The sequence below is a fragment of the Alligator mississippiensis genome, chromosome 12 (assembly GCF_030867095.1).
Source record: "Alligator mississippiensis isolate rAllMis1 chromosome 12, rAllMis1, whole genome shotgun sequence".
Classification (NCBI taxonomy): Eukaryota; Metazoa; Chordata; order Crocodylia; family Alligatoridae; genus Alligator; species Alligator mississippiensis.
The window spans coordinates 38,888,968-38,913,616 of record NC_081835.1 but is presented as its reverse complement, the minus strand read 5'-3'; the positions used below and the strand labels follow the sequence as shown (position 1 = coordinate 38,913,616).

Here is a 24,649-nt window from a genome sequence, read left to right as displayed (position 1 = left end):
GACCTGAGGGTCTTGATAGACCATAGTATGAACATGAGCCACCAATGCGATACCATAGCCAGCAAAGCAAACAAAACAGTGGTATGCATCTACAATACATCTGAAACAAGACTAAAGATGTCATCTTCCCGCTTTACTTGGCCTTGGTGAGGCTGCAGCTAGAGTATTGTGTCCAGTTCTGGGCACACTTCAGGAAAGATGTGGAGAAGCTTGAAAGAGTCCAGAGAAGGGTTACATATATGGTTAGAGTTATAGAGAGCAGGCCATATGATGAGAGGCTGAGAGATATGGGTCTGTTCAGCCTGAAGAAGAGAAGACTCAGAAGGGACTTCGTGGCAGCTGATAAGTATATAAGGGGTGCATATGAAGGCCTGGGAGAACATACGTCCACCAGGGCTCCCCAGAGGAAGACTAGGACTAATGGTCATAAACTGCTAGAAAACCACTTTGGATTAGACATAAGGAATAACTTCTTTACAACGCAAGTGTCCAGGATCTGGGATAGATTCCCCCCAGAGGTTGTACAATCACCAACTCTGGATATCTTCAAAAAACCATCTGGACGCTCTCTTTACTGGGTTCATCTGACCCCAGCAGTCTTTCCTGCCCACATGCAGGGGGGCTGGACCTGATGATATCGAGAGGTCCCTTTCAGTCCCTAACATCTATGAATCTATGATTGAGCTCTGCTCTCTTGAAATTTGGATTTGGGAAATTTGGGATTTGCCCAAGTGAATTTGGAACTGATTTGGCCTTTGAAATGAAGTTTGTGTGTATAATATATGTATATTACTTTTCAAGGTTATTGTTTTCAAATTTGCTCCTCACTTCCATGTGCTTAGGGAGAGCAGCAACTGTCAGTAAGGGGAGGGGGAAAGGGCTTCCAGGGGAAAAAGTTGGGTGGAAGCAGAGAACAAAGGGGCTACCTGACCCCCCCCCCCCACCCCGATTTATTTTTGATGAGGTAGCAGTGGGAGAGGGACAAATTTAAGGTGAACCTGCAATAATTAGATTCTATGAAAATGAACCTCCAATAATTAGATTCTAGAAAATTATAACAAATTTATAAATGTTTCATATATAGAATCTAATTATCGGGGGGTCATCTAATCAAGTAAGCATGGTATTTATAAATTATACACTTTATTTGGAAATGTAGTATGTATCAATTAAACATTAATTTAAACATTGAAAACACAGTAGATTTCAAAGTGCTCCACAATATGAATAAATTAGACCCTCTGTACCTGGAGATTGTGCTGGTAGATGACATGCTCTGGTGGTTGTTATTACAGATGGAAAACTGAGGGTACAAATGTTGGAAGTTTACAATCATTACAATGTATCAGCTACTTTTTACTAACTACCCATGGGCACACCCTAACCTCACAGTGGGCACATGTACACATGATGCTACATTGCTGTAGCAATGCCCTTTGGCAGTGTAGCATCAGTGGGCACAAACCATGATGCTCCAGCTGTTACTGCAGCAACATGTTCCCTCTGTATAGCGCATTGCTATGGTGACATAGCAGCTAAAAATAACTGCACTGCTGGCATAATGCATGACGGGCTTTTACTGTGCCATCATTTACTACTTTCAAAAGGAAGTACTAAATGATGGCGCAGTAACAACGGCACTGTAGGGGCACATGTACACATGCCCAGTAAGTGGAAGGTAATCCATTTCCACTTAGCCCTCAGGGAGAGAGGAATGATTTTCCACAGGTTATATTCCATTTACTGTAGGGCAAAGGTAAGCCCCTGGGTGGTTACTGTGGAGCAACTGACGTGTGGTTAGGCCCCATTACCTTTCTGACTCACAGTAAATTGTTCAGATGTCTATACCCTGAAGCACCGGGGGCATAAGTGATGCACCCCAAAGTTACTGAGCCTGTCAAAGTCATCGATTTCTTGATGATGAGTCCAGTGCTCTATCCCAGCAGTTCCCAACCTGTGGTACAGGTACCACCAGTGGTACACAGACAACCTGTCAGTAGTACACATTAACAGATTTATTATAATTACATGACAAAAAATTGCTGGTGGTACTTAAGGTTGTATTGTTTTAAATTGGTGGTGCGCAATCTGTCAGTTTGGGAACCACTGCTATATCCATTAGACTATTAATGCCTCCCATATGTATAGAAATTATCTTAAATAGTTAAATGTTTGCTTTGTTTATGAAGAGCTCATCCCCAGATTCAGTCAATGTAACATCTCTCTTGCTTTGCAGATGTGATGTGTAGCTGTCAAGATGGGTTCATTGGGGATGGTTACTTCTGCAGTGGAAATCTTTTGGCTGTACTGGCAGAACATGAAAACTTTTCAACCTTCTACTCTGTAAGCAATACTGCCATTTTCCCTCTGAAGCAGAAGCTGGGTAGGGCTGAGGCATGGTTCTCTGCAAGCTGTTGGCAAGGCAAAAAACAATAATAATGGCGGAATGGGAGGCCCCACATCCCGAAGTTTTGAAGGAAAAAGCCTTGAAATAAAAGGAGAGGTTGTGAAAACTCTTAAGTCCATACTGAGCATTAGACTCCAATTATAAATGTGAGGAAATGTTTCTACTGTTGTAACAAAGGCTGAGAACAATCTTTTTGACGTGTTAATTATTTTTGACAAACCCATAGCTTTCAGCTGGCACTCAGGGTCTGTCCTCTTTTTCAGATGTTACTGGATTTTGCCAATATCACTCAAGATGGGCTTGACTTTCTCAACTTTCTTTCCAATGACACCACATATAAAACAGTCTTCATACCCTTGAATTCTGGATTTGGAGACAATATGGTAAGAAATTTTGAATGAATGCTTAATTTGAATACTGACCAAGCAGAATTATTTGTTTTAATTCAGTCTTAAGTGACCAAATCATGAACTGGGACCCTGCTGCGCTAGATACTATACTGACACTGAATCTAAAGTAGTTGGTGCATCATTCTAATGCAGAAATTAGATGACATCATTTGTTCAGAGCATTAGAACAAAATGCCTTCTTTAGGACACAGAAACATAAAGCAAGTTGGCAGTTCTTGAATTACAAGGGCATATAAAGCCAGAATTATAGACCTAGCATGTACACCCAATGTGTTGGGATCTTCTGTACACTGGACACCAACTCTTTTTCACTGATGCTGGGACAGTGTGCTACTAAAATGTTCTGCTTAATAAAAGAGCACTCCTGTGGCCTGTAAATGCACAGTCATTGTTGCTTGTCCCTGTTGCATCAGCTCATTCAACATAGTCTTGAAGCAAGAAGTCAGAATTACAGTTGAGTGAACTTGATCAGATAAAATAAGATCCAGCTTGAGCTCTTTCCTCAAGTCTATGGCAGAACCACATCTGATTCTGATTTTACTTTGCCATCATGAAACTTGTTTTTGTTTCATCAGACATTAACATGGGAAGAGCTGAAGCTGCATGTCTCTATGAGCAATATCTTTCTCTTGAGCTTCAATCTCACAGACAGTACAGTTATACCTTCCTGCTCAGGATACAACCTTTCCATTGCAGAATCTGAGAATAGAACACAGCTCACTGTAAGTACCTATAAACCTTTGGGCAGATTTTTATTACCTTTTGCCAAGTCTATGTAATTGATATTTTTTCCTGTCCAGAAGGTCCTCCTACTAAAAGAAATTACATTTTACTCCTCAGTCTTAATGATGGCTTTTCTTGCACTAGGGTTCCAGAGTGGCTAATAATACCTTGATAGTAGAGTGGGACATTCTGGCCTACAATGGAATAATTCATGCCATTGAGAGACCTCTCCAGATAACTCGTCCTACTCTTCCTTTACATGTGGATCAGGCAAGTTGCTTGCTAATTCAGTTGAGTAAAAATGAGAATTTAAGAATTCATGTCTGTTTCAGTTCCCATAGTAAGAGAGTAGCACCTGCTCCATTTTAATGCAAGATCCCTGCTTTACTATGGCAGGTAATGGCCTGTGATTGTGTGACAGGATTTATTATATAGTTTTAGTACTAGGTTAGACAAGGATTTGTATGAGACAATTTGAATAGAAATTATCCTGCCTCAAGCAGGGGCTAGGACTAGATCAAGAATGTTCAGCCTTCAATCCACAGGCCAAATGCAGCCCATGGGGCACCCCACAGGTCTTGAAATTTGGTAGCAAGGGAGTGATGGCCATTAATATAGCCACCCTCCCCTGAAATTCCCAAATCTCAAGTCCCACATGGCTGGTCGGGGCTAGGCTGGGCTATCTTCCCCTGTGAGACTGGGCCATGCCCTATGCCCCATTTCTGGATCAGGGCTGGGTCACAGCCCCTTTCTTCTCCTTCCATGGGGCCAGGTTGGGGCTTGGCCAAGCTCCTTTCCCCTGCATGGCTGCATTGGAACCAGTTTGCCACCCTACCCCCTTCCATGCAGCCAGATGGTGCCCGGTGTGCCTGCCGGGTGCTAGATCAGCAACACCAGCTTGATCCGACCCATGGACAATATGGATACTGCCAATTCAGCTCACCAGGCAAAAAACTTGAGCACTACTGGACTAGGTGACTTCTAGAGGTCTTTCTAGGCCTACTTTTCTATAATTTTCTAAGAGACAAAGCTACCTTGGATCTAATTTTAGCTACTAGCCAGGACATTAAAGAAATAGTAGTTGTGGGAAACAACCTGGGATCAAAATGCTCACAAATTGATTCAATTTAAACTACCAGTAAGTTGCAGGAGGGACAAGAGTAGGTGTAAAATAAAGGTCTTGGACTTCAGAAAGATTTACTTTGAGAAACAAAGTTAATTAAATAAGGAGTGGGCAGAGGGAGAAAATATTACCGGGGGGGGGGGGGGGGGGGCTGAGTATGTACACACACACATCGCCCAGGAGGTAAGTTTGTGGAGGGGAAGGGATGTGTGGGAAGGGGGGTAGATTGAGGCCCCCCACAGTGAGGGAGGGAGTGGGGCAGGGGTTGGGGTGAATGGGGTCCTGAGGCCGGGGCGAGTCATGAGATGGTCAAAGCCTGGACGGCTCATCCAGGGGCACAGGGGGAATACCACCACTGCATGCACCCTGGGAGAGACATGGGGGGCACATTCCACCCTGGATTTGTGCATAGGGGGAGGCAGGCTGTCCGCTGTGCGCTGGGCTCTGTGCCCTGCTGCTGCTGCCTCAAGAGCCGTGCAACACTATGTGCCTGCTGCAGCAGGGCGGGCAGGGGATGTGGTGCAGCCCAGTACATGGTGTCACGCGGCTCTTGAGGCACCTGCAGTGGAGCACAGAGCCCCAGCCCGCAGCAGGCAGCCCGCCTCTGCCCTGCATGCAAATCCAGGGGACACATGCCTCCCCCAGGATATGTACAGCAGTGGGAACTCCCCCGCACCCCTGGATGAGCTGCCCAGGCTCCCACCATCCTGCTACCCACCCCAGGGCCCCAGTCACCCCTGCCCCTGTCTCTACCCCTCTTTCCCTCGCTGTGGGAGCCTCAATCTGCCCCCTGCCCACACACACCCCTTCCCAAACTTGCCTACTCTGGTGGGCAGTGCTTAGGATGACCATGTTTTCAGTTGCAAAAAAGAGGATACCTGTCATGTGGGGGGGAGAGGGAATGATGGGGGGGGGAGGGGGAAGCGGCAGTGATAGGCAGTGTCCTGCCCCTGCCCATTCTGTTGCCCCTTGACTTACTGCAAAGCTGAGAGTGGAATAGAGAATAGTTTAACCTTAAATGAAATCTGGGAACCATGCTTTGCTATAGTTTGTGCTTGACTCCATGAATCTTACATTCCTGCCTGCGTAATGCTAGATCTTTCAGAGGAGCGGAAAAGACCTGTTTGTGGTCCTCTGCTGAAAGTTGGGCTTGCTTGCAGCTAAACAGAAACCAAGGAGAGGGAAGGGGAAGAGGGGGGAAGAGTGCGGGAAGAGCTGCTCTGATATTGACATCTAGATCCTGGTTTGATTCCCCAGCCCTCTGATTGCTTTCCCAGCTCTCCCTGGGGGACACAGGCCCCCCCACTCTGCGTGTGGGGTTTCAGCAGGCTGCTGCTGCAGACTGAGGTCAGCAGCAGCCAGTTGGCGCAGCCTGGGCCAAATGTCAGGAAGACTGCAGTATTGCCGCTAGCAGCAGCCTGCTGAAACCTGGTGCACAGATCCGGGGACCTATGCTCCCTGGGAATAGCTGGGGGAATTGAGCCAGGGGCTGGGGAATTGAACCGGGAGCTAGGGAATCAAACAGGGAGCTGGGGGAATGTTCAAGTCCCTGAACATTCCCCCAGTTCCCGGTTGGATTCCTCAGCTCCCTTATCTTTGCCCCAGCTCTCTGATAGCTTCCCCCAGGTCTTCCGGGGGGGTGCGGGCCCACAAATGATACAGGATGACAGCAGGCTGCCGCTGCCAGCTGGGGATGGCGGCAGCTCTGGACTATTTCCCCAACCAGCAGCAGCAGCCTGCTGAAACCCCGTGCGCAGATCTGGGGGCCGTGACCCCCAGGAAGAGCTGAGGGAATGATCAGAGAGTTGGTGAATCGAACCAGGAGCTCTAGCTGACAGGTGGATCCACCCCAGCTCCCAGACAGCGCACGGTGCCCGGCCAAGCTGTGCTGCACCTGTGCCATTGGGCAGCTGCCACGCAGGTGCCAAGCGGGGGGAGATGGTGATCCCTGCTGCCCCACTACCCCACGCTGCACAGGGTGGCTCTGCCATGAGCACCCAGAGGCCCCAGTCACCGCTGCCAGAGCCAGTGAATGTGGGGCTTTTTTTTTTGTTAAAGCTCCGCACAACGGCTGTGGAGCATGCTGATGACAGCATGCTGTCACTGCTGCTGCCAGATGGGGCCAGTGCCAGTACCCGAGTCTGTCTGGCGCAGCCCGCACTGAGCACCAGGAAGAACCCAGTGCTGGCGCTGGCGCTGGCCCCAGCCGGCGGCAGCAGCTTTCTGTTATCCCACACAGAGGTCTGGAGACCTGCGCCCCCGGGGAAGGCTGTGCCAGACTCCTCCCAGGGGGAGCGGACCCCCGGCTCTGTGTGCGGGACAACAGCATCCTGCCAGCAAGTGATACGATTTTGTTTGAACAGTTTGAGGTGCAGTTTTACAAACCCCTGCACCTATCGCCTTGAAACTTGACAGGTTTCATGCCCTCAGAAGGGGCTACCATCCCTGCAATTTTCATCTGAATCAGGCAAGAAATGACAAAGTTATAGACATTTTCGTGATTCCCCATTATAGCCTATGGGCAAAATGTCAAAACACGTTGAAACAGTTTCAAGGAAATGAAATGGAACAGTATTTTGAAACAGAGAAACGGAACACTGTCCCTTTGAAATAGTGAAATGGAAGTTGAAACGAAAGAGTGCTGTTTTGCACAGCCTTACTGTGTAGACCTATTTTTAACTGATTTTGGCATCTTCAAGGCTTTTAGATTGGACTTGTTCTTTTGAGGCTCTCACTTCCACAATCTTTTCCATCTGTCTAATATTGTGTGTGTGCATGTGCACCTGTATACATGTACATTTAACTTGATATCACATCTTTCCTACCTGAATCTTGCCAGCCTCTTTGAAAGTTTGCTATAGAAGATAAATTCATATTACAGCAGTGAGAACGATATGGTAGAAGGCAATTAGGAATAAGATTATAGTACTGATATATTTTGGGGCTTTATTAACCCATGCGAGTTTTGGAACCTTCAATTTAGACTTCAGCTGTTCACCACCCTCACAAATAGGGTAGTGGTGTCAGTGAACTATTGGTTTCTGCTAACGTGGCAGCTCTTTTATGTTTTAATATAGCCTGAGGCTTGTGGTTCAGTAGAGATCAGGAGTGACTGCAGTATATAGAGCAAATTAGACACTGGCTAAATACAGACAATCAAAAAGCCCACGGCTGAATTGATTCAGTCTTTGCAAGTTAGTCTAAGCTGCAGAACTTGAACCAATAAGCAAATGAACAGATGTTCACTTTTGATTCAGGAAATGCAGCCACATGCCTGCAGTGCTAAAGCCAAAAGCCAGGGGGTGCTAGAGCATGCCTACCAGCCACTGCTGAAGGGAAGAGAGAAGCCTTCCCAGGCTTCCCCTGCTCCCTGTTAGAGTTGAGGGGGTATGGCCAGGCTCCAGACAATGTTCTGCCTGGGTGGGGGGTGGAGGGAGGTGCCTGCCAGGCTGAGGAGGGGGTGGGTAGGGAAAAAGGTAGTGGCACTGAATTCATAAAAGCTTGAACAAGAACAGTTCTTTCTCTGACGTGAGCATTAAACAGCTCGGCTGTGTGATCACTTCCTCTCCCCGCTACCCCCAAGGTCTCTGGGATTTGGAGTCCACAATCACAACAGCAGGACTCTGCAAGGTTGCTCATCACTTCCTCTTCCTGCTTCCAGGTGCCTCTGGGATGTGTAGTCCACAGTCCAGCCAGCAGTAAGTTTAGCAGGGCAGGGCAGCTGCATACTCAGGGGAAAGGGAGTTTAACTCCCCTTCCTGGCCCCAGACTCCAGCTGGGTTTGGCTGGGGGGGTGGGGCAGTGAGGCCAGTGAGCCAGCCTCACTGCTCTAACTAGGGAGCAGAGGGATGGGGCCAGCCCTGCACACCACAGTCCAGCCCAGGGCTGCAAAGCATGATGGGAGGCTAGGGGACTGTGATTCAACTTGAACCAGGAAGGGGTCTGGGACACAAGTTTTGTAATCTGGTTTTACCTAAATCAGTTAAGTCTGATGCTACATCCAATCAGGCTTATCTTACACTAGTTTCAGTTGCTTTGAAACTGGTTTATGTGCACTGAGCTTCTGTTCTGTTACAGGTTTAAACCAGTTTCTGATCACTTAAACTGGTGTATGTGTAACTTCTGTCCCTAGCCCCTGTGTTAACTATGTATGGAAGACACCAATTAATTAGCTCTGTTGCATAAGTGTTCTATTTTTTTTCCTATTCTGCCTGTGAACTACTAGCATCCTACGCATAAAACATTATGGCCAGGCAATTTAACATATGAAATAAAAAACGAGACAATTTATATTTTTAACAGAAAATTAAAATAAACTGTTTTCCAGATAACCAGCGCTGCAAAGTCATCTAACCCTGTGACTGTTGGAGTCACCTCAGTTGTTGTTATAGTCATGCTATTTTTAGCTATTGCTGGAGTGGCCTATTACTACCTCAAGATGAAACAAGAAGGATTCCAATTCCATTATTTCAAGGTATGTAGCACACACAGTGTAACATGTAAATCTAGAGCAGCAGCTTATTTACACTTGCAAACCAATTCTATTGTCATGTCAGCTGTGTCTGCGGGCAAGCTGGCACAGCAGCTAAACTGACTGTACATGGCTGTAAGAGTTGTACCTTCTGGAAACATTTTTAGGCCTGTAGCAAAGCCACTCTCCATAACAGTCAGGGGGTTGGCTGGACTTGATGATCTACTGAGGTCCCTTCCGACCCAAAAAAATCTATGTAATCTATAAATGTGTGAAGTCTTTAGACTAGCATAAATAAAGTTCTATTCAGATGATACAACATCATCTGCATTGATAGAGGCCATATACAAAGGCAAAATTAGGCACCTAGGTTATCTGTCCAGGACCAGAGGAGAGTTTAGTGCCTCAAGAATGGCAAACAACAAAGACAATGAGCTAAGCAGGCAACAACTAGCCAATACTCTAAGCACAAATATGTGTCTTCCATCCTATGCCTATCACACCTTAGTCAGAGTGGGAGGAAGGCACATCCATCTACTTGGAATCTGTAGTGTGGAACTCTCTTCTGAAGGTAAGCACCTGTACCCCTTCTTTCAAATATGGCTGAGGTAATAGTGCTGCCATCCTCCTTTTCTGGGAGTAGCTTCCAGTTTCTTTTCTCAGGACTGTTTTATTCAGTGATTGCCTAATGCAGAATACACGAACAATGATGCCGGCATGAATCAAGCCTCTCAGGGAAATGTAAACTACCACCTAATTCCTGGGTCCATATCAGGTTTAGGTCTCAAGTCACCTTCTCCATATCAGGATTGGGGCATGGAAAGTTGTACAACATTAGCTATGGACAGATATTCATTAGTAGTACTACAGAATGCTACATAGAGCCTTTGGTGCTCAAAACTTCAGTAACTCACATCTAACAGTCGTAAGACTATACCTAAACTTGTATGTTTGCATACAGGCTGACATGGAGGAAGAACTATCTGAGCAAGAAGGGAGCCCGTCCTTGGTGTCCATCCCAAATCCTGTCTATGGAGCCCACAACTGCATTTATGAACCTTTTGATGTAAGAAATGGATCTTGAATTTTGTGGTTTGATGAAACATTTGGTAAACATGTAAAATGTTTTTCTTATTACTAATGCTGCTAGGAGTATCCCTGATTCCAGATGCAAAGTGCTTGGTGGATATTAAAGGGCTCCAGTACTGCATATGAATCACTTAACAATCAAAAGCAGTAGTATAAAAAACTGTGAACAGTTATGGAGATGCTACGAAGTGGTAAACATAATCCACAAAAACACTACCTAACCCTCTAGCTGCATATAGCCTCCTTTTCCCCATCACAGGGCTACTTGTGCCATGTAGGAGGATATAGGTAGACAAGGTTCTTTGGGTAAATCTGATATCTTTCATTAGACCAGCTCAAATAATTGGAAAAATTCTTGTTTGCAAGCTTTCAGGCACAAACACCCTTTGCCAGGCTGAGGAAGTATCTGCAGTTGACATGCTCTTCTTAGGTGGAATGAATATTAAGGAAGCCAGAGGCTGGTATACATGCAAGAAAGCTAGTCAGTGACAATGTAAATTAAAGAGTCAATGGGTGAGAGAGATTGGGGGGGTGGGGGGAGGGGAATGAATGTAGCCGGTAAACAGTGGAGAGGTACCTGAGAAGTCAGATGTTGGGCAAGTTTTAATGTGTTATAAATCCAATGTTTAGTCCATCATTTTTTGTATCCAGGAGGTTGAAGAAATGAAGCTCATAGTCTTGTCTGTGAAAGGTGTTTTGTAAATTCTCTTTGAGTATTAGAACTGAGAGATTGGAGAGAAAGTGGAAGTGGTTTTCATGCGAGAAATGTGCCCCCACTGGTAATTGGTTATTTTTGTCTTTGATAGATTTCCGATGTGCGTTCATGCTGGAACGCTGTTGTTGGTCGGTCTCTCCTACATATTTTCCATCAAGGCATTTGGTGCATTGGATGATATGTATTATATTTCTGGAGGTGCAGCTACAAGATCCAGGAATGCTGATGGTTCTGTTGTGGGGTGTAGTTAAGTGTGGAGGTGGTAGATGTGTTGGCAGGTTTTGCAGTTCTTGTTATGGCATGGTCTGGATCCATTTGGTATGTTTTGGGCCATAGGAATTTTGCTTCTGGTGATGAGGTTATTGAGGTTCAGTGCTTGTTTAAAAGCTAGGATGGGTGATCCTGGGAAGATCTCTTTAAGCATTGAGTCACCTTCTAGTATGGGTTGCAATTGTTTAAGGATTTTCCATATAGGTTCCAGGGAGACGTGATATGTCATAACCAGTGGTATGAGATTTATGGGGCTTTTCCTTCTGTACTGCAGCAATTCTTCACATGGTATTCAGGTGGCTCTTTCAAAAGTATGGTCCACCACTCTGGAGGAGCATCCTTGTTGAGCTGCCTTTGAGATTTGTGAGGTGACTATCTTGGGTGTTCTCAGTGCAAATTCAGTGGTATCGGAGGGCTTAGCTATATATTATAGCTTTCTTAGTGTCTTTAGGGCAATTGCTGGCTCTGTGCAGATGTGTGTTGGTCTGTGGGTTTCTTGTATATCGTAGTCTGTATTTTATCATTCTGGATAGTGATCATCTTGTCTAAAGAAGATGTTGATGTTGGAGTATTCAAGAGAGAGTCTGATGGAGGGGTGATTATTGTTGAATTTCTGATGGAAATCAAATCAGAGACTGCAGGTTTTCAGTCCAAATGAATGATGAAGATGTCATCAATATATCTTAAATATAACTTCACTTTCAATAACCACTGCTTCCTCCAGTCCCACACTATGCCAACCTTTTTATAAGTGACCTGGAAGAATCCCTCAAGGACTGCACCATCAAACCCTCGCTATACTTATGATATATTGATGATATATATCTCATTTGGACTGAAAACCTGCAATCTCCAACTGAATTTCTGATGGAAATCAACAATCATCACCCCTCCAGCAGACTTGCTCTTGAATACTCCAGCACCAACATCTCCTTTTTAGATGAGATGGTAAAATACAGACCCCGCTATACAAGAAACCCACAGACCAACATAGATATCTGCTACAATTGCCAGAGCAATGTTAAGTAGCAAAAGTAGTATTTTACTACTCAACTAATGGAAGTTCACCTTTAGTGTCAAGAGACGGAAAACTCCCTTAACCCACTTCATAAACGAGTTATTTAAGAAGCCAACCATGGATTATACTAGACTCATAGCAAGCTAAGGCTGGCATCTAGTTATTCATTAAAGTTAGGATATTAACAGATGAGCTATTATCAAGTTAATGGCCCTCTGTTGAAACCTAGGTTTTTATATCTGTTGCAGGACTCTTTCAATGGTGAAGATTTCTCAGACAACCATAGAATTCTGGAATGAAGTCACACAGCCAACCAAGCTGAAAGGAAAACCCCCAACCAGAGTGAAGCATTGTGACATTCTTGTTGCCAACGAGAACAATATAGAGTTTACATCCTGCGGGGGGTAAGGAGATGAAGTATAGAATAACAGAAGCTCTTCGGAAGAATCTCTCATTAGCTAAGATACCTCATTAAAAAGGAAGAGTAGAGCTGAATTCACCTTTGACAAATACAACTCTGCAGTTATGAATGGTATTGGTTTCTCAGATATAGCAGAGAACATTTCCATTGGACCAGCAAAAACTTGGTGCAAAGCTGACAGCTGGAAAAGTTACTTTGTGTTTTTAAGTCTGAAACTGCACTAGGGTCAGCTGTCGAGCCGAGTTGATGTTCAGCTGTCTAGGCTAGCTTCTTTTTTTTTTTTTTTTTTTTTTTACATGCACACAATAAAAGCAACTGTTCACTATAGTAGTGTGTATAAAAATATAGGAAGTAATACATAGCTGGCCATGATCTGACATAACTACATTAAACATGCATGTTTGGATTGTGTGGCCACTGCATCTTATATGCAAGGGAAATGTGTAGGTAGGGTGAGAATTCATCAGAAAGCCTAACAATTCCATGTGCCAAACTACTTTTTATTCATTTATTATGTTCAAGGAGATTTTATTAAGTAAGCCTGTGAACTGAAGTATGTGTGCATTATACTATTGTGCTGATTAGGATTTTGAGTTTGTAATAAATTGCACTTTAGAGGGAAAAAAATAAATCTTGTCATTTTTGAATGCTAAGGATTAGAACTACAGCAGGTAAGGGCAACCACAGCATAAGCCATGAAATGGTACAATAAGAAAGAACAGAAAGGCATTATCCCATACTGTGATACTTTTATTTACTTTCTGACTAACATTAATAAAATTGCTTGCTACAGTGAACTAGACAAATTATAACAAATTGTTTAGGTAACATCATTCCATTTCTCCAATGATTCACAGAACACACAACAGTAATTGCTACATAATGTTTCTGGAATGCCATTAAGTTAGGAAAGGAGGCAGAGCGGCAGCATTTCCTGAATTAGGATTTTGCGTAACAGCATATATGCACTTGGGTTTCATATTTTAAGACCAAACTACATCCAGAGATTGAGACAGCATCTCTTGAAGACAACTGTGTAGTTTTAGCAAAGGCACCTATAGCATGACAGCTGTCAAATGGTACAAGTTGCTTCAGTGACTCACAGTGGGAGCCACTTTGAAATACTGATTTGGGAAGTTAATTTATATTCAAATATGCTATAACAGAAGCAGACTTCTAGGAGTACCAGCTACAATCCAAGTGGATTAAGAAAAAATAAAATATGGCACACAGCAGTATTTTACTGTAAGACCAACAAACTCTATTTTATACTATGGTATTACAGTAAAATACCAGTAGCATTTAAGTGGATACATGACTGTCCAGCAAGTTATTGAGTTCTAAAGTAGCTTGCATAAAGTTATTTTTTCCTTCCTACTACAGCAGCAGTTGGCAAAGTTTTTGACCATTTGGTTGAAACAAGCCAGCTCAGGTCTGAGATGGGCCAGTACTTTTTGACCTGACCACTGCTGCTTCTCCCCATTGCTTGGCTGCAGTGCAGGCAAAGTTCCCTACTGCCAAAACACTACAGAAGCCCCCCAGCTCCACAGGCTGGATACAATGACTCCAGAGGCTGGATCTGGCCTAAGGGCCATGTTGCTGACCTCTAGACTAGAGTACTACAAATAAAAAAGTAAAAGTAAAATAAAAAGGAAACCATCTTACACATTCACTAGAAAAAATTGCCCTGTTCATATACTAATGCTCTCTACAGATGTTACCAAATGTAATGGTTTCTACCCATTATCAGAAATATTCAAATTATTATATTTTAGGCACTGTACTCCTAGCTGCTATATCACCATTGTTTTATGGCATTGGAGTAATCCTACTGAAAGGTCTTGCTTATCCTAATATTTGTGTTTTGAGGGAATGTGTAGTTGGCATGCAAAACTCCCCCTATACAAAACTTAATTAGTAGTTCTTCCATAATTGCACATGAAGGCAGCTTCCATCCTTATCCATTCGTACTTAATAAGCAATAGAGCGCTCTAAAAATTCTCTATATTCAGTCTACAAGTAACTTTAAAAGCAACAAGACTCACTTCCCACGTAGTTTTGCTTATCTTCTAATGTTCTCAGGCTGTCCATTTTAAATGTTATAATGAAAAAAAAGCTAGTTTTTTAGGATGGAAGATACCATTATTTCAAATGACAGTCACAGATATTTTGTTCATTGAAACATGCAATTTTACAAATCTAGGAATAAACACCGTCTTTGGTGCATGATTGGCCCCAACAAAATGCAATTAATTGCTATAGGTTCAATAGACCTACCGTGATGCTGTAATGAGAGCCTGACCTTTCACTAAGTTCTACAAAAATAATACAGTACGCAGACAATAAAGCTAAATCATACCATAATAAACACACTAGCTTTCCTTAATCCACAGGGTCATTTATAGGGCTGACTTATTCAGCATTCCCCCATAAATGCATATTTAAGTTTTCACCTGATGGGTAGTAGGAGTTGCATGTCGGTTAGCACTTACTGGACTGCTGGTGTAGTCTCTTGCAGTCTTGCCATCAACTTAATACTACTGAAGCCATGCAGCATCCTTTTATTTTTTCCTTAAAATGGCAGAAATGTGGGGCAGGTGGACTGCTCAGCCTAACACAATCCTACTCCAGGGCTGGGACCTGGGCACTAGGGACCCATGTAGTGCTGGTCTGTCTGTCTGCTAATCTTGGTTTATATTTTTAAATACAACCAACTGCAAAAGAACACTGCTGTGTCCCCTACCCTGTATCAGCTCTTAAAAGACAAAACCTGTTTCCTCCCAGAGTGACAGTGCAGTCCACCATTTTTAAGGAAGAAAGAAATCTTGGCCTGCTCCAAGAAGTTGCTCATTAGACTTCTAGTGAAGCCACCAACGGCTCCCTCTCTGCCAGAACTCCACTAGCTTGGTTGGGGAGGGCATACAAAATATTCCATCTTAAGGCAGCAGCAGAGCAGTTGTTCTGTGTGTGGTAGATATCACTGTCCAATGTACCTAGTAGAAAAATTTGGCACAAAGTACCCCACATCAGCTGCACAACTGTCAATATCAGTGTTCTTTATCTTCCAAAAAGAAAAAGAAAAGCTTATTTTAAAAATATCTGAGATCAGCCAACCTAATACTGTGCTGATCACAAATTATGCATTGTTTTCTCCTCCATCCTTTCCCACTCCTGAATTAGAATAATCTCTTCAAAACAAATATACGAATAAACCAAGAACAACATTGGATCAGATTCTGATTCCGCATACAGTTTTATACTGGTAAAGCTTTGGTAAAAAGTTATTCCTACTATGTACTTGGCCAAGTAAGACCAAAATAAGGCCCAATTAGTACATTACAAGCATAAAACATTAGTTTATTAAAGAGTCTACATCTGTGTTATATAATAAAACCTGTGAGACACTAATTTCTGCTTTAATAGATTTCTCTAGTTAAACTGGAAGAGTTTGTGCACACACTTCAAATATATATAGGATACTAGATGACCAAAATTTTGTTATAAGTAACTAATTCAACTTCAAGTCCATTTTGAACTCTCCTGTTACAAGGCATGTCTAACTACCTAGATTAAGTGAAACTGCTGATTAAAAGCAAACAAACACATGATCTTTATATCAAACCTAAGCAGTGTACATAAGTCTTATGTGCTGTTCTTCACTGCTAACTTCTGTACTGTTTCTACAAAATGTGGAAAAACTAGGCCACTGTGTGTCAGGTGGCCTAAAAAAGTTAGACACTAAAATCACTATTTAGGTACCTAATTAGAAGTTACTCAGCTTGCAGAATTGCTGAATAAACCTCTCAAACATGCCACTGAGAATCAGGCCACTTCTAGTTAAGATGAGTAATTACAGTTTACATAGTTATGAAGGCAAATATAAACCTTCCCATGGTCAGAAATGTGTTTCACTTCTATCTAGAAGAATTTTGAGAATGCTTTGCCAGTTACAAAGTAGTTAAATTCAAGCACCAAATATCTGTTACCCAGATAGATATCTGAAGTGCTGGAAGTGAAGGTACAGTGAGGATTAGGGAGAAAACACACAAACATACATGAACTTTATATCACTTATTATAGCAGTCAGTGAGACAATCTGTAGTCACACAGCCTGACCCTTTGAACAAACCATAGCATAATGCTGTTGTAAATTCTAGCCAGAATACATTCCTCTTCATCGAATATGCACCATCTCCTCTAGAAAGGGAGTTTTCATACAGCCTGTACAGAGCTGATCCATCCAGAGTGGAGCCTCATGCTGCAGAGGGGTACGCCGGGGGTAAAAGGTAAAGTTCACATCATAATTCAGTAGGCAGCTGATGGATGCCATGTAGATATCTGAGAAACGGACCAGCCTTCGAGAGAAGTAGGTTGGGTTGTGGAAAGTTCGGAATATGCTCCCAAACTGGGGATTGAATAGGTTCTTTGTAAGTGACCTAGAAGAAAAGGACTTGATTTGTACAGGACTAACTTTTGGAAAGATCACTGACAACTTTATAACTAGCCTGAAAATTCAAACTGAGGAAACATTTTGTTCAAAAACTTTAAATAAAAGTGCTACAAATACAGTTTTCAGGCAAGTATTTCTTTCACAGGATGTGAATGCAATGGAACAAGCAGCAAGATTATAACTGCCTTTCCACCCTGAGTGAAGACTGCTCAGCAATTATAGCGCTCCCTATCAAAGTAAGGTTTACTGTCAGGGAGACAGTAGGCTAATATTCCAATTTCTTCAGACCATTTGAGCAGAAATCAAAACATGAATTCCTGTCTGCTAAAAAGGCTCCATCTCTGTGGGAAGAATTTGTGCATTTTCACTGCTGATACTTAGTGTATTATCATAACTTATCAGGCAAAATTCTGGCACTCGCAATGTTTATTTGAGCATGAACTGGCAGATCAGCCCCTCTGGATAGAAAGTGCAGATAATAGTGAAAAGGATCTGGGATTCATCATTTCATAACCTGGGTGAATTAACAGAATAACAGTGGATACCATGTTTGATAAATGCTATACCAGAGCTGTCCAACTGGTGGCCTGAAAGGAGTTAGTTTGCAGCTCCCTGGCTCTCATCAACCTACCATTCCCTGACCCCCCAGGGCTCAGGCAAGTTTCTGGGCTCCATCTCTGTCTTCCGGCTGTCATTTCCTGCCCCTGTCCCATGGGGTGGGGCAATGGGGGTCCAACATGGAGAATGAGGGTGAATCCAGGCCACAAAGGGGTAGAGACTGAGCCTGAATCTAACAGTGCGCCTGTAGTGTTGGAGGACAGAGGTGAGGGACTGAGGAGATGGGAGCAGTGGTAAGGGAATACACCTGCAAGGAGGCACATTGGAGGAGAGGCTTAAAGTTGAACAGCCCTGTTCTATGCTATGGACAACAGCTGCATGGCTCTATTAAAATTCATAGAAAACAAATCTTGCATCAAATTTTCTGGAAAGGTTATAGATCCCCAACAGCCTGATTTCTAAGACTACACTACTTCACAATTTAATATTCCCAGAAGCTGACAGAACACACTACTGTACCAACATCGAGATTTCAAGTTTCCATGTGCATAGGAGCATCTTAATCAAAAAGCATACAAAAATACAGAGAAACCTTAGTCTTAGTTTTCAAAAGAGTATTCTGAGGAAGATGAATTTAAGCAAACTCATTAGACATACCTAATCTCCTGCCGCTCTTGCATCCATTCTAGCAGCACCTGCTTCGATTCTGCATCTTGATGCATCTGGAACACAAGTTAAATCCAAGATCTGACTTCCTAAACCCAAAATTAAAGTGCCTGAAACTAAGAGACAAAAAGGACTAGCAAATCCCATTGCATTTGTGAAACAAGCTGTTAAAAATCAGCACAATTCCCTATTCTACCTATGATATATGGTCTAGGAACTGTACTGTAACAATTAGTTCTCTCATATCATGGTTTAAAAAATCCAAGTCAATGATTGTTGCTATCAGCTAATCCAGGGGTAGGCAACATTTTTTGGCCAGAGTGCCGAAAAACACCACAATGCCTACCTCGTAAGGTGCCAGAGTGCCGGCATGGCAGAAAAACAAAATGAGGGCAAGGGGTACATGGCAGGATGCCCTGCTTGTGCCCCTTGCCCCCCACCCAAAGCCCCTGCCCCCAGTCTGGGCTCTGTGGCTGCCAGCAGCTACCCCGGCTTTGGGTAGCTGCTGAAGCCTGGGCTGCTCCCAGCAGGGCTTGCAGCATTCCAGCTGCCTGCTGGGAGCAGCCCGGGATCCCGGCTGGCAGCAGCTCCCCAGAGCCAGGGCCGGCTGCAGCCAGGAGGCTCCATACAGCTGCGTCGGGCTTCAGCACCAGCTCCGCGACAACGCGCCTTAGAGCCAGCGGTGGGGGCGGGGCCCGAGGCAGCACATCCCCAGTCTGTCTCTCCCTCACTCCCAGCACGGAGATGATGAGCCCGGCACAGCTGTTTGTAGCAAGCAGCAGGCGTGCTGCAGCTGCCCAGAGCTCGGGCTGGCTACAAACAGCTGCACCAGGCTCATCACCTCTGTGCTGGGAGCAGGGGGAAAAAAGACAGGGCTGCGCTGCCTCAGGCTCCGCCCCCACCGCCTGCTCTGAGGCACGCCTGCACGCACCAGTGCAGAGCTGGTACCGGAGCCTGGTGCAGCTGTTCAGAGCCGCTCGGCTGCAGCTGGCCCCGGCTCTGGGGAGCTGCTGCCAGCCGGGATCCCGGGCTGCTCCCAGCAGGAAGTTGGGATGCTGCAAGCTCTGCTGGGAGCAGCCCAGACTCTGTCACTGGCAGCAGCTTCCCAGAGCTGGGGCTGGATGCGGAGTGCCAAGTAAAATGGCCGCGCGTGCCACGATCGGCATGCATGCCAGGGGTTGCCGACCCCTGATGCTAATCCCTAAATTGGGGGCAGGGAATTATTTCTGGGGGAGTGCCACTTAAGGTTTGGTGACTTGTCGAGGGCCACATGGGTAGCCCCGCCCCTTGACAGTTGCTCCACCCCCTGGTTGCCATCTTGGAGCTGGAAGTCCCACTCTCAACCCCTAACCATTGCCACCGGAAGTTCCACCCCTTGCCTCCTGGGGCAAGACTAAATTCTTAGTCTTCTGTATTGTATATGTGTGTGTGGGGGGGATTGTGCGCAGGGGGGAGGGATTGGATGTGCATGCGCGCACAGCAAGGGGTGCATGTGTGCACACGTGGTGGGTGTGTTTGGTGGGAGGGGTCTGCGTGCATGCATGGTGGGGGTGTGTATGTGTGTGTGTGTGCAGGCATGTTGGGGGTGTGTATGGTGGGGGGTGTGTGCATTCAGCCATGGTGAGGTATGTGTATGGTCAAGGGCTGTATAGCGCAGGGTGGGGGAGTATGTGCATGCATGGTGGTGAGTACAGTGGGGGTGTGGTGTGTGTATGGTGGGTGTGTGTGCACGTATGCAAGCATGGTGGGGGGTGTATGGCATTTGTGGTGTGAGTGTGTAGCTCTGGAACACTGTCTTCTCCTGCAGTCAGCACGGGGGGAAGGGGGGGGGAGGGGAGACGGTGTGTGCCATTTGTGGGTTGCGAGGGAGGGTGGGAGCAGGATGGGAGGGATGTGGCCACCCCCCCCAAAACACTCCCACCATGGTGCAGCAGGAGGTGGGGGCGGGGATATCTGACCAGTGCTGCACATCACAGCAAGGAGCTCAGCCCCCGCCAGGCAGTCTCTATCACTAGCGCTCCCTAGCGCTCACATGGTGGGGAAGGGAAGCCCCAGGCCCTGGAGCGAGCTGCCTTTCCTGCCTAGGCTGGCTCCAGGGCCTGGGGCTTCCCTCCTGTGCCACGGGAGTGTGGAGAGTGCTGGCGATACAGACGGCTTGGTGGGGGCTGTGCTCCTTGCCGCGATGTGCGGCGCTGCCCAGAGCCAGGAACCAGTGCCAAGTTCTAAAGCCTCCTTTTTCCCCGCTGCCCACCTGCTGCTGGTCCCACTGCCTGCCAGGGTTGCGACCCATTGTGGGGAGGGGGGCCCATACCGTGCCCAGCTGAGCTCTGTGCTGCCTCTGCAGCCCTCGGTGTGGTCTCCGCACCGCTACCAGCCCCAGCCCCATGGTCCATGCCCCTGCACCCCCTTGTCTACCTGCTGCCCAGAGGAAGCAGGGTGCCAAGGAAGCCTGCAGCAGCAGCAGCCCTGCCAGTGCTAATGGGTGGAAGAGTCCAGCCCCGCAAGAGTGGGAGCAAGGCATAATAGGGTGTGTTGGGGGCAGGTGTAGGCACCTCACTCCCACCCTCATAGGAGGAAGGTCTGGGCAGGGCACAGTTCATTGGGGGTGTGCCTTGGGCTGGATGAAAGTGCCTGGTAGGCCAGATGCAGCCTACAGACTGTATTTTGCCCGCTCCTTCCCTAAACACTTGACCTGGTTTGGTGGATTAAAAAAAGAAATCCTCACCAAAACACATTTTTCTCCCCTTCACATTTATGATGTTTTGCAATTAGAGGGAAGCTATAATAATGACTTGATAACGTCACAAAAGGATGTGTACAGAACAGTATCTACTTAATGTTATCTTCCTACATCAAAGAGCTCTGACATCGTTAATTTATTTGACCTTACAACTGTCTTGTTAAAATTACACAGTGCATCTTAAAAATCAGTACAAAAAGGTACAACTTAGAGCTTTTTCCTTTACTCAGACCAGGACTAACATTTTTGAAGATCTGAATTTAAGGTAAGTGCTAGTCTGTTAACCAGTGCTGCCTCAGTCATGATTAACAAATAAACATGAAAAAAAAAAATGAGCGTCATGGAAATTTATATTCCCAACCCATCCCCTTAGCACGTTTTGCACAAGATATGCCATCTAGTGGCAGAATATCTAACAACTGCCACCTCTGGCCTTCATTAGGACTGAGCTGTGTTATTTTGGCTTGTTGCTACTGAAAGGGTCCCAACTCCTGTTCCAACCCATTTGACAGTCAAATCTACAAATCTACTCCAGTTTACCTGCATTCTCTCTAGCAGCCCAGTAAGTGCCTGCTGCCAGGTCAGCGAGTGCATGTACTGTTCTGTATTAATTATCCGGATTTCAGTTTCCAGTTCTGGTACAATTGCGCCCGTCCTCCAGCCATGACGCAGCATGAGATCCTAGATGGTCAGAGAGTGGGAAGGCAAGTCTGAGTTTTATATTTTATTCTCAAGTCCAGAAGGTGAGAAAAGTAGCTTTGGAGGAACAAAACTAGAGCTTTCACAATCATAGTATGGTCACATGAAGGTCACTAGGGTAAGTAGCTGCACAATATTTATGTGGAGTACAGTGGCAGCTAGGTCTGGAATATTGCTGGAGAAAATCTTTCAGAAAAGCAGCAATGGAATTTATGTAGAGACAAAAGTGTTTTTCACCCAACAGACTTGCTTCCTTTAGGATCCAGATATAGTCCATTACACGTGCATGAAGACCAAACAATCAAGTCTTGCATTACACCACAAGGCTCAATCACCTGTCCTTAATATCTGGGACACAATGTTCATGGAACATTCCTTCTTACACACAAAGCAGGGAAGAGGAGGAGAGAGTGAACAGTGCATCTCCGGGAACACTGCAAATCCTAATCTCAAAAATAAGCCAGGATTCTCCTGATGGGATGAGAAAGTACTGAGGTTGGGGGTGGAGGATTCTTTAAACCACAAACAATATGTGATTTTAGAATGTTTTCTGTTCGGGAACTTGAGATCCAAGAGAGTCTCTCTCGCTAATAAAAATGCCCACAACTTGTGCACAGCTGTGGGGAAAGACACTCTTAAAACAAGTGTCATTGATCTAGAACATAAATGGGGGTGAGAGAAACATTCAGACAAAGTCTGGTACACAAAAAGGAGACCACTGAACCATTCTCAACCTCAGAGGCCCAACATATTCCTAAAGAATAAAAAGACTCCAGCACAAGTAGTAGGTTTAAAGTGCTAACATATTCAGGTTCCAATACAAAGTGCCACAGAAGGAAAAGACAAATGAACTCTTGCCTGCACTGCAGTCTCAGCATGGCCAGCCTTATTTATTTATTTTTAAAGGGCATATCATCTATACAGATGCACATTTTTAGAATATTTCTTGAGCTCTAACAGCAGACCAGATACAGAGTAACCATTTGGATTATCCTAAAATGTCTTCTAAAAAATCTTTTAAAACAGTGTTAAAAATGTAAACGACCTGCTGCCTTCTGAAGGAGAAGGGAGGCTTTGATACCTCAAATTTATTTAAATTTACTCTGCTTTAAAAGGCAAATAGTCTGCATTCAGCTGAGGAAGCTTAATTGGAAAGATTCCAAATCAGGAAGTCATGGGAAAAACATACAACCCCTTGCACCTTAGAAATGGTTGCTTTTCTGTGAAGAAATACTAGCCTGGCTTTCAAACCCTCTAAATAAAAAGAAGGAACCACTCACTGAACTATGTCAGAGTAGGAAGACCAGTGATCCAATTGGGGTAACTTGGTCACGCTTCCAATTATAAAATTGAGTGGTTGTGCACACTGCCTCAGCTGGATATTAAAAATTAAGACATCCATTAGAATTAAAAACCACAGTACTTCAGGTATGTTATCCCCAGACACAAATGAGATTCATGCCTTAGCAACTTAACTGCCACAGAAATTCAGGCAGCAACCCAAAACACAATTGCTACTATGATGCCATCCAAGTTAAATAAGAAGGTTAAAACTGCACGGTCCTATAAGCAAAATGCCCAATAGGTTAGGTCAGTGGTTCTCAGCTGAGATGCCACAAAATCCTGGGGTGCTATGAGCCCCGTCCAGAGGTGCTGTGACATGTTTGCTGCTGTGGCCAGGTTAAAAACTGTCCCATGCATGTCCTGTGGAGGCTGATCAAGAAGCAGCTGTGGCTGGGCCTTCTTGCAGCCCTTCCCAGTCCAGCCCCACATGCTCCTCCCAGCAGCAAAGGCATGCCAAGGAGGTGGTACTGTCTCATGCCCCTTCCTTTCCAGGCAGAACACATGGGGTTGGACCAGGAAGACCTGTAGCAAAAGCACATGATCTGGCCGCAACAGTTTGCACTGCCCATCCAAAGGGATCAGGCCGGGCTGGAGCAGCCTTTTATGCTACTCAACCAGAGGAATCCTGCTGTGCTAGAGCAGCCCTTTTCACTGCCCAGCTAGAGAAGCTGTGTAGGGACACCTAGGGTCACCCTCCTCCCCATCCACACCCCCGACTCCAAACCCCACAGGCACAGGGGAGTTTTGCCCAGGATACAAAATTCACTAGTTCTGCCTCTGCTCCCAACTGCTTTAGGTTTAATCAGACAACCATAATACAGACAGGAGTGTGGCAGCATCCTATGGTTGAGAACCACTAAAATAAAGCTGAGGTTCTCAAGCTGAGGTCTGATGTAGTTCTTAACCAGGTGCCATCAAGTCCAAGAGTTGTGGAGGGGCACCCTGACTCTAAAAAGGTTGAGAGCCACTGGGATAAGTCCTCTAGCAATCCAAATCAAGAAGAAATCTTGACAGTAACCAATGGTAATGTAATAATTTAATATTGACACCATAGTATCTTTCCAAACTCCAGGAAGTTTACATTCTGCACTTCACTCAGTTGCAGGAGTGGCACCAATCTATTTTCACTGCTTCTAGAAACATTTAATCTCGCCCCTTGCCCAGTTTGCTGTCTGGATTTCACACAGGGAAATGTTTAGATGAAATGGTAGCCAATGGTAATACAACATGAGAAAAAACACCAATATGGTAGGGAGGATGCCAGACCAAGTGAGCTAAGAGGTGATAAGCAACAACTAATGTGAAAAGGAAGATTACTAGTAATCTCCTTTACCTGTGTCTTCACTGTCCTCCATCCCTCAATCCCTCAACAGTTTATTACTGCTATTATTCCATTCTATTCACTTTAGTGTTTTTCCCTCTATTTGACTCCCTGTGAAAGATCCCTAGGTGAAAGTTTTTCACCTAAGCAAATCTCAGCCAAGATCTGCTCCGCATTTCTTGCTGCCCTTTATCTCCGTATAGCTTATCCATTCATTTCAACAG

At 45.0% G+C, this 24,649-nt stretch overlaps 2 protein-coding genes across 7 annotated transcripts in view; one reads left to right on the top strand and one right to left on the bottom strand.

The window, feature by feature from the left end:
- STAB1 (stabilin 1) overlaps window positions 1-12,942 on the top strand; it is a 225,585-nt gene extending 212,643 nt beyond the window's left edge. For all 5 annotated transcript variants that reach the window (XM_059716085.1, XM_059716087.1, XM_059716084.1 and 2 more), the window contains 7 exons: window positions 2,237-2,343; window positions 2,671-2,790; window positions 3,393-3,539; window positions 3,685-3,810; window positions 8,991-9,137; window positions 10,096-10,200; window positions 12,475-12,942. In XM_059716085.1, coding sequence (XP_059572068.1) covers window positions 2,237-2,343; window positions 2,671-2,790; window positions 3,393-3,539; window positions 3,685-3,810; window positions 8,991-9,137; window positions 10,096-10,200; window positions 12,475-12,525 — 803 coding nt within the window. In that variant the 3' untranslated portion in view covers window positions 12,526-12,942. The remainder of the gene's footprint in view (window positions 1-2,236; window positions 2,344-2,670; window positions 2,791-3,392; window positions 3,540-3,684; window positions 3,811-8,990; window positions 9,138-10,095; window positions 10,201-12,474) is intronic.
- Window positions 12,916-24,649, bottom strand: part of NT5DC2 (5'-nucleotidase domain containing 2) — a 59,180-nt gene continuing 47,446 nt past the window's right edge. For both annotated transcript variants that reach the window (XM_059716089.1, XM_019490001.2), the window contains 3 exons: window positions 21,602-21,742; window positions 18,313-18,377; window positions 12,916-17,083 (listed from right to left, as the gene is read on the bottom strand). In XM_059716089.1, coding sequence (XP_059572072.1) covers window positions 16,822-17,083; window positions 18,313-18,377; window positions 21,602-21,742 — 468 coding nt within the window. In that variant the 3' untranslated portion in view covers window positions 12,916-16,821. The remainder of the gene's footprint in view (window positions 17,084-18,312; window positions 18,378-21,601; window positions 21,743-24,649) is intronic.